Source organism: Anopheles marshallii, chromosome 3, assembly GCF_943734725.1.
Source record: "Anopheles marshallii chromosome 3, idAnoMarsDA_429_01, whole genome shotgun sequence".
In the NCBI taxonomy this organism is placed as follows: domain Eukaryota; kingdom Metazoa; phylum Arthropoda; class Insecta; order Diptera; family Culicidae; genus Anopheles; species Anopheles marshallii.
Window position 1 is genome coordinate 4,654,427 of NC_071327.1, and position 7,661 is coordinate 4,662,087.

The 7,661-nt window shown below is 42.5% G+C and overlaps 1 protein-coding gene across 1 annotated transcript; it reads left to right on the plus strand.

Moving 5' to 3' along the window:
• Positions 1-205: 205 nt before the first annotated feature.
• Positions 206-1,990, plus strand: LOC128714449 (mRNA-decapping enzyme 1B-like). The gene has a single exon (XM_053809324.1). It carries the CDS (start codon positions 206-208, stop codon positions 1,988-1,990), a length of 1,785 nt encoding a protein of 594 aa, XP_053665299.1.
• Positions 1,991-7,661: the final 5,671 nt, after the last annotated feature.

Consider the following 7,661-nt stretch of genomic DNA (forward strand, 5'->3'; position numbering starts at 1 on the left):
TGTCGCCAAAAAAAAAACCGGAGCAAGAGTATATCCCTGCATATACGCACATACCCACACTCACTTACACAAGCACCCTTCTCCCGTGTGCGCTACCAACTCCCGTCCGTGCGCATTCGGTTGTGACACGCGTTTGTTTGCGTTTGGTTGTAAGGAGGCTGACCGATAAGCTAAAGCGCAACGTTCCGTCCCCGTAATCCTGACGATGGCTGATCAAACAGAGCTGCGGATGAATCTGGTGGCGATCAAGCGGGTCGACCCGTACGCAAAGGACATCGTCAACTCGTCCGCACACGTCGCACTGTACGTGTTTAACAATGCGGAGAACGAGTGGGAGAAGACGGACATCGAGGGTGCACTGTTCATTTACAGCCGCTTCGCCGAACCGTACCACAGCATTTTCATCAACAATCGGCTCAATACGAACTCGCTGGTCGAACCAATCCGGGGTCAGATAGAGCTGCAGTCGAAACCACCGTTTCTGCTGTACAAGAACGAGCGGTCCCGTATCCGCGGCTTTTGGTTTTACAACAATTCCGAATGCGATCGTATCGGTGAGGTCATTCAGAAGCTTGTGACGGATTGCGGTGATGGTGGTGGTGGTGGTGGTGGCAGTAATGAGCATCGGCCTCCAATGAATGGAGGAGGCGAACCCGCACCATCCGGGATTTATCCCAGTGGGGGTGTAATGAACGGTTCCGGCGGGGAGGGTGAAAGCAACAGTGTGGACATATTCACGATGCTCACGAAAGCGCAGGAAGATTTCCAAAACAATGCGCCCAAACCGATGGAACATCCGGTACTAACCCATCAGCCGATCATGATGGGCAATCATCCTGGTCCGGGCATTGCGATCCCACAGCAGCACCAGCAACAACAACAGCTTCATCACCAGCAACAGCAGCCAATTACGAATCAGAACGCTCCGCGTAGCGTGGTTAACTTTTTCGCCGCAGCTAAACAACCGGCCGCTTCGGAAGTGCCACTGTTCAAGACGCTTGCCCCGGTCCATACGCTCGAGCAGATCGAGAAGCAGCATCGTGCCACCACGCCGCAGAAGGATCCGACCACCGGTAAGGTGACACCAGATGTGACCGAGCTCGAGCACAGTTTAAAGCGGATGGGCATTCCAATCGTAACCGGTGGTGGGAACAATGGGCCACAGACACCTTCTGCCGGGATGTCTGAACTCGGTACCTCACCGCTGGCAACGTTCATCAACGCTGCTAACCTGTCCGCAGCGATGCGCGCCAATCATCATCAACCGGTTGTACCGAAGACGAAACTGATCGAAATCAGTGAACTGGAATCGCGGCAAAGTGCGCAGCAGCAGCAGCAGCAGCAGCAACAACAGCAACAACAGCAACAAACGCCACTCCACGAGTTATTAAAAAAATCGGATCCCATCGGAGGCAACGGGACGGTGGGAGGTGTAGCGACGGTCGTGAAGCCAGCGCTGATGCCACCAACCATGTTTAAACCGACCGCGTCACCGGCCGCGGCACAGGAAGCGTTGAGCAGTCTGCTGCTCGGTGCAACCACGAACCCCAGTACGAACTCACCAGCGGGCGTCACCAAGCAGCAGCAGCAGCAACAGCAGCAGGGCAACGCTGGTGGTACCCCGGGAGGACAAACGAAATCGGGTGCAACACCGGGCAGTACGCCGCTTTCCACCACGGGCGGTAAGCAGCAGCAAAGGTCCGCCACGGGTAGTAAGCAACGGGATGGAGCGGCTAGTGGGGTCACCCCACCAAAAGCTGCCGCCAACGTTACGGCATCATCAAAGATGATGTTCGATATTCTGTCCGAGGCTAAGACAAACAGTAACCTGATCAACAACAACAACGCGACCGGTACAGTAGGCGTGGAACCGCTCACCCAAAACCAGCTGATCCAAGCGGTCAGCTATCTGATCAAACACGATCCAGACTTTGTGCGGAAGCTCCACGAAGCGTACGTTAAATCCTTCACCGAAATGATATCGAATTAGAGCGGGTGCGCGATCGTGCTTCTGTGTGTGCGTGCGGAGATAGGCGAAAGCTTGCAGTAGAACTTGTTGGAGATCCCTCCGAAGTGTCTTTTCGCTTCATGAACAACATCTTAAGTACACTCGAAACATTGCATTCTTCGACTTCTAATTACCGTGACGGTGGTCCTCGTGCGCTACAAGGATCGAAACTGAAATAGAACGAAAAAGGAACCGGAACTAGTTAGAATTTGAGCAAAGAAGCATAGGAAACGAACTAAAGAGAGAGAGAAAGAGAGGTTTCTTTTTAAATACTTTAAATATTTTCACTTTAGTATACGTTAAATTGATTTTTTTTTTATAAAATTTGGACTCATTTTTTCATCATACCCCACGACGGAAAACCAAATTACTTTAAGGATTCTGTCGCAACAGTGAGAGTTAGGTTGTTAAGTAATTCCAGACCCCTGTCGGCCCTGTTAAAATTAGTCAGTATCACTAACATTAAACGAACTTCCTTTACACACCGTCGTCGTCTAAGTTTTGAGAAAGGAAGTGTTTTCTATGTTTCATTCCCCACCTACCCAAAACGTTTGGCCAACGAGCCACAACCATTATGGGCCCGGTTATGTTGTGGTGCGTGTGCGTATATAATCTATCTGTTAGATGTATTGAATGGAAGTCATGTAATGAATTTGATTAGCAGTGGTTAGAGTTGAGTTAGCGATCTACTAGTGCCCTAGGAAATCAGCTGTAAATTAGAACAAGGAACAGAAAAGAAAAGAAATTGTCAAAACGAATTTGCGATTAATTCGATATGAAGAAAAAACATTATGCAGTAACATATTCTGTAGCAGTCGGGGAGTTTCTCTCTTTCTCGCTCTCTCCTTAGATGTTTCTATTTGAGAATGCTCACACACGCACAGCATAAGGAAAGCATGAGATTATACGAGCCGATACGAACTGTGGACGAGTACGAAGAAGCAAATCCGTTACAATTTGATCCCGAGGTTTTTCCTTTTAATGTAAAACACTACAAAACACGATTCGTTACAAATATATAAATGTATTCGATATTCGGGGACAGAGGTCAGATGTGTAAACCGCAGAGAGCTGTCCCCACAAGGCATATGCTGTGCATTCTTGTCTAGTACATCCGTTATCTATCAAGACGCGATGCGTTTTAAGTGCTTTCCGAACTGTTGCAGATGTCAAAAAGTTACATGCTTTTACAGTAAATGCTTTCCATAAGGACTTAAACTTGGAATGGCATTGAATGTCCCGAAATAACGGCAGAACTCATCTCCATTCGGATTCAAAACGAATACATCAGACGGAGCTAGCCAGTATTGCAGTTGTTTTGAAGTATCGAAAAACAAGATGCAAATAATGGAAGGCGTGTTTCAACACCGTTTCAATGTTTTCTGGCCACCGGGCGGTGTCTGACCATAAACAACAGCATCCAATGATGTAAGATTCTCCGGGATATTCACCGAATGATGTTAAACCTTATTTACTACAGGCTGAAACTAAAATTATGTTGTTTAACCAACTGTATCTAGTTCATCAATACACCAGTGAGCATCGCAGTAAAATGCTAAGTTAAAGAACTAAACTATTATATTTTTTATAGTTTAACAGCTTCTTTATGCTCATAATAATCACTTTCTTCTAGTCTACAGGGGTTTGTTGTAGTTTGTAACTAACATTCAAATCGTTGGTAAAAAATAAAAAGTTAAACATTGCTACGACAAGCTTTGAAAGAGATAAAAGAGACGTAAACATTAGAACTGAGAATAAGAAAAAATAATAATAAAATAAATTTCCAAAAATACAACAAACCATGAACAATGGTAAGGTTCTAAAAGATGAAAAAAGAACCAAGGCAAAACAAAAATAGCGTGTGAAAAGAAAAAAAAGAGTACAAACAACACAGCCACATATCTGACATTCTCACTTTCATCTTCCATCGACGTCCTTGGTTCATCGGTTTCTTTCAGAAATATTTCTCAACCAAACCTCATGGCGCATTGGTTTGAATTTTGTTCTGTACTTTTTTTTTTACATTATTTCAAACATTTAGGTTCCACTTTCATTCACAGCTTGTTGTTTTCGTATTTCGTACTCCATTCCGACTTTCGTTTTTTTCTTGTTTTGTTCTATCGTTCAACCGTTATAAACTTTTCTTAGCAAATCCTCTGTTTTTTCCACTAATCTCAACGAATTTCATTCTTTACGCCATCTACTGTACTGCAATTTATATCGTACATATATCTTTTGTTTTGTTTTTCTCTTCGTTCTGTATATATATATAATATATCTCTTTCACTGTTTCGCTCACAAGCTTTTGTTTACTCTGTTTTTTTTTTCTTTTTCACAGTTACACATTACATACACTGCCCTGGTTGTGGCTTGTCGGTTTGTTTTACATAAAACCTTGTATATAGTACAACATACTTCCGATTTGTGTGGAGATAGCTCCACTATAAATCGTACTTACTGTTCGTTCATTTCTATCCCCACCCCCAACACCTCCCACATCGCCAAGCGTTTGTACCACCTTCTAATTCGGCACACTTCTTTACACTAAATAAATCGATTCTAATCATTTCGCCATCCAATGGGATTCCCAACAAACCCAACGACACACCCGATCAACGTTTCTTATACTCTGTTTTGCATTCTGGGAGCAGTGGGATGGCAGTAAAGATCAACACAGGTACTACTGCAACCCACAAGATCTATTTCTAGTCTCAAAGCTCCTTGCGGCGTAATTGCGCCAAAATGTATTCAGCTGATTTCACAGTGCGTAACAGGTAACCGGACATCACTGCTACTCACACATGATTTCTCCGGTGTTTTAAGGATAGGATTATGTTTAAAAGATAAGCACTGATTATGAATAGGGCTAAATTGGGTAGTGGTAGCAGCAGCGCTGTGTTGACATTTAATGTTAGCCCACCAAATCCCATATTAACCTGTGATATCATTTCCCTTTATTACCTCCTCACACGGGGTTATTATATCCTCCCGGTTACGCTTACTATACTTCTCATTTTCCATCCCAGCTTCATGCCATACAACCGATCCGGTCTTACAATAAACAGACAAATATGCTTAACAAACTTCAACCTCACATACCGGTGGACCGGTGGCACACACTTCACTTTAAACTAAATCTTCCTGTGTGCCTGTTGCATGTGTGGCCTTTAATTATTGTTTTTTTGCTTCTCTCCTTTTTTTTCTTTCCCTGCCAGTGCGTCCACATCAAATCAAAGCGTGTTCGTGTAATTAAGGATATGATCATCCACAAATAGTCAGACTTCCGGGATGCGGATGGGTCCGAGCCACGGTCCAATCAAAAACCATCTACAATCGTCATGTTCCGTCTATCCATTCAACAATGTTCTCGACAAACGACTGCAATATCAACCACATACACACGAACGCACACTACCACCTAAGACTCCTTTCATTTTCTTCTATGTTTGGGGTTTTTATTTCTTATCTCTTAGCTTCTCTCTTATGTGTTTTGTTGTGTGGTATAATATGTCAACATCAAAATCTAGCCCTTTCCTCACCCTACACTCATGTCTGTCCTCTTCTGCTGTGTTTCTCATGTATAGTAGTAATTATGCGTTACTGTTTACCTTGTTTAACATACATACTTATTTACATAACACATCCATAGTTACACAATATTTTTCCCGCATTTGTGTGTGTGTGTGTTTTTCTCTTTCGTACCTCAGCTTCGATCTACTTTATTTGTTTTGCGCTGCTCTGTCTGCGGACCTGTTACGCAAGTTGTTTGTTGGTTTGTGCTGCTCCGTATTACGGTTTATATTTCACATGGCGCACATATTATTGTGACTTTCATTCTTTTGTAGCCAATGCTGTTATTACAATCCCAAAACAAAATATTCTTCTTTTTTGTTAGGCTTTCGACAGGCCGAAAGGTTTAAAGCGTACAACCGGAGCATATCCTGTGTACAACATCGTGTTTCAGTTCTCCGCATACAAAATCTAGCACACAAATCGATGAACCAGAACATTTGAGTGTTTGCCATTGTTTAGAAACAAATCACATTAACATCATTTTCAACTACGCTCTTATCTAGATAGAGTTGATCCAAACTTCTCCACAAGTACTCTCGGCTCGTCGTTGGGCGATGCAGATGGGAATAGAGATTAATTTTAGACCATCCGAAAATGACCGTCCTTCTATGCAACATCGTCACAAACACCAGGAGACATTACCGTTTAAATGTGTACCTCTTGTTCTAGTTCTTCTCGCTTGTGTGTTTTCTGCTTGATGCTTGAATATTTCTTGCATTTTTGGCTTCGAAAATTCGGTAAATGTTTATACTACTTCACTCCCCTTGGTTCGCATGAATTGTGGTACATATGCGTTGATGACTGTGTTTCTCACTTATAGTAGTAACCGTTTATTGTTTTTGTTTTGTTATTTGTTTGAAATGTTATTTGTTACCAGGCGTCAATCAAACATGCTATATCACGAACAATTCAAGAACGTTTAACCAATATCCTGCACCAAGTATATATGTACACTCTACCATTGTTTGTTCGTTTTCTCTTCTCCTGGTTAGGTTTTGTTGGTTAATCATCCATATAAAACATCTACATTATACAACAACGAAATTATCTGTATTGCATCCCAATTTTCCGATGTGTTGGTTTGTCTTTGTGAGTGAAATTTGTTTTCCTTGTTTCTGGATTATTTCATGTTTCTCTCTATGAATTTTCCAACGAGCGTTCTTAAATCACTTTATGCCTGATTCTATCCGGAATTGTTCCCTCTGCTATGAATAGTATATCACCTTCAACAACTTTGTTTCTGAATTGGTTTGGTCATCTTTAAACGACGTGAGCGTGAGGAAACTCAACACTGAGTAGTCAACTTAAACACATTTCATTCACCATCGCAGTTGCAATATACAACATTTAATCGGCTGTTTCGTGAAAGGTTTTCAACTGTACCGGCATAGAAACGAAAGTGTAAAGGAATGAGGCGAGTACCAACAAACAGCCTAGATAGGAAACAAATTCATTATATCCTGACAAGCGAATCAAATTCGACGTTTTCAAGCTCCCCAAATTGCATTATCTGAAACATCGTTTAACTGTGAGAAAAGAGGAACAAGGGAATTGATTGTATACAGTCCTTGGCATGTTCAATGACCACACAATAACATTCTAGCTCGCAAGATCGAAGCTGTGTCATGCTATTTATTTCATATTCGTGAGCTCCAACCAACGCATTCATCCACAATTAGCCAATTAGAGAGTGATGCGTTTTAACTGAGCATCTTCGGAATTCCGCAGATAAACCTTTGGCTAAATCAATTACCTAGTGCACAATTTTCGTATGTACTACAATAAGTATGAGTACATCCTTAGAAATAAGAGTTGTGTACCTCACTGAACTCGTCCGGTACAGTGAATACAGCTTATCAATCTGTCGGACTGCTTGGTGCCGCTTGTATTGGAGATAAAACATGATCACGCAACTGTATTACAGTCTTTTGGATATACACTAATGCTTTAAGTTTAAGTATTTTAATTGGTTCAATCGTCTCCTCGGTAACATAATCTGCATGCGCCACATACTTTATGTAATCCAAACGATAAAAACATACCGACCGATAAATACCTCTCTCTCTCCTCGCGCGCGCGC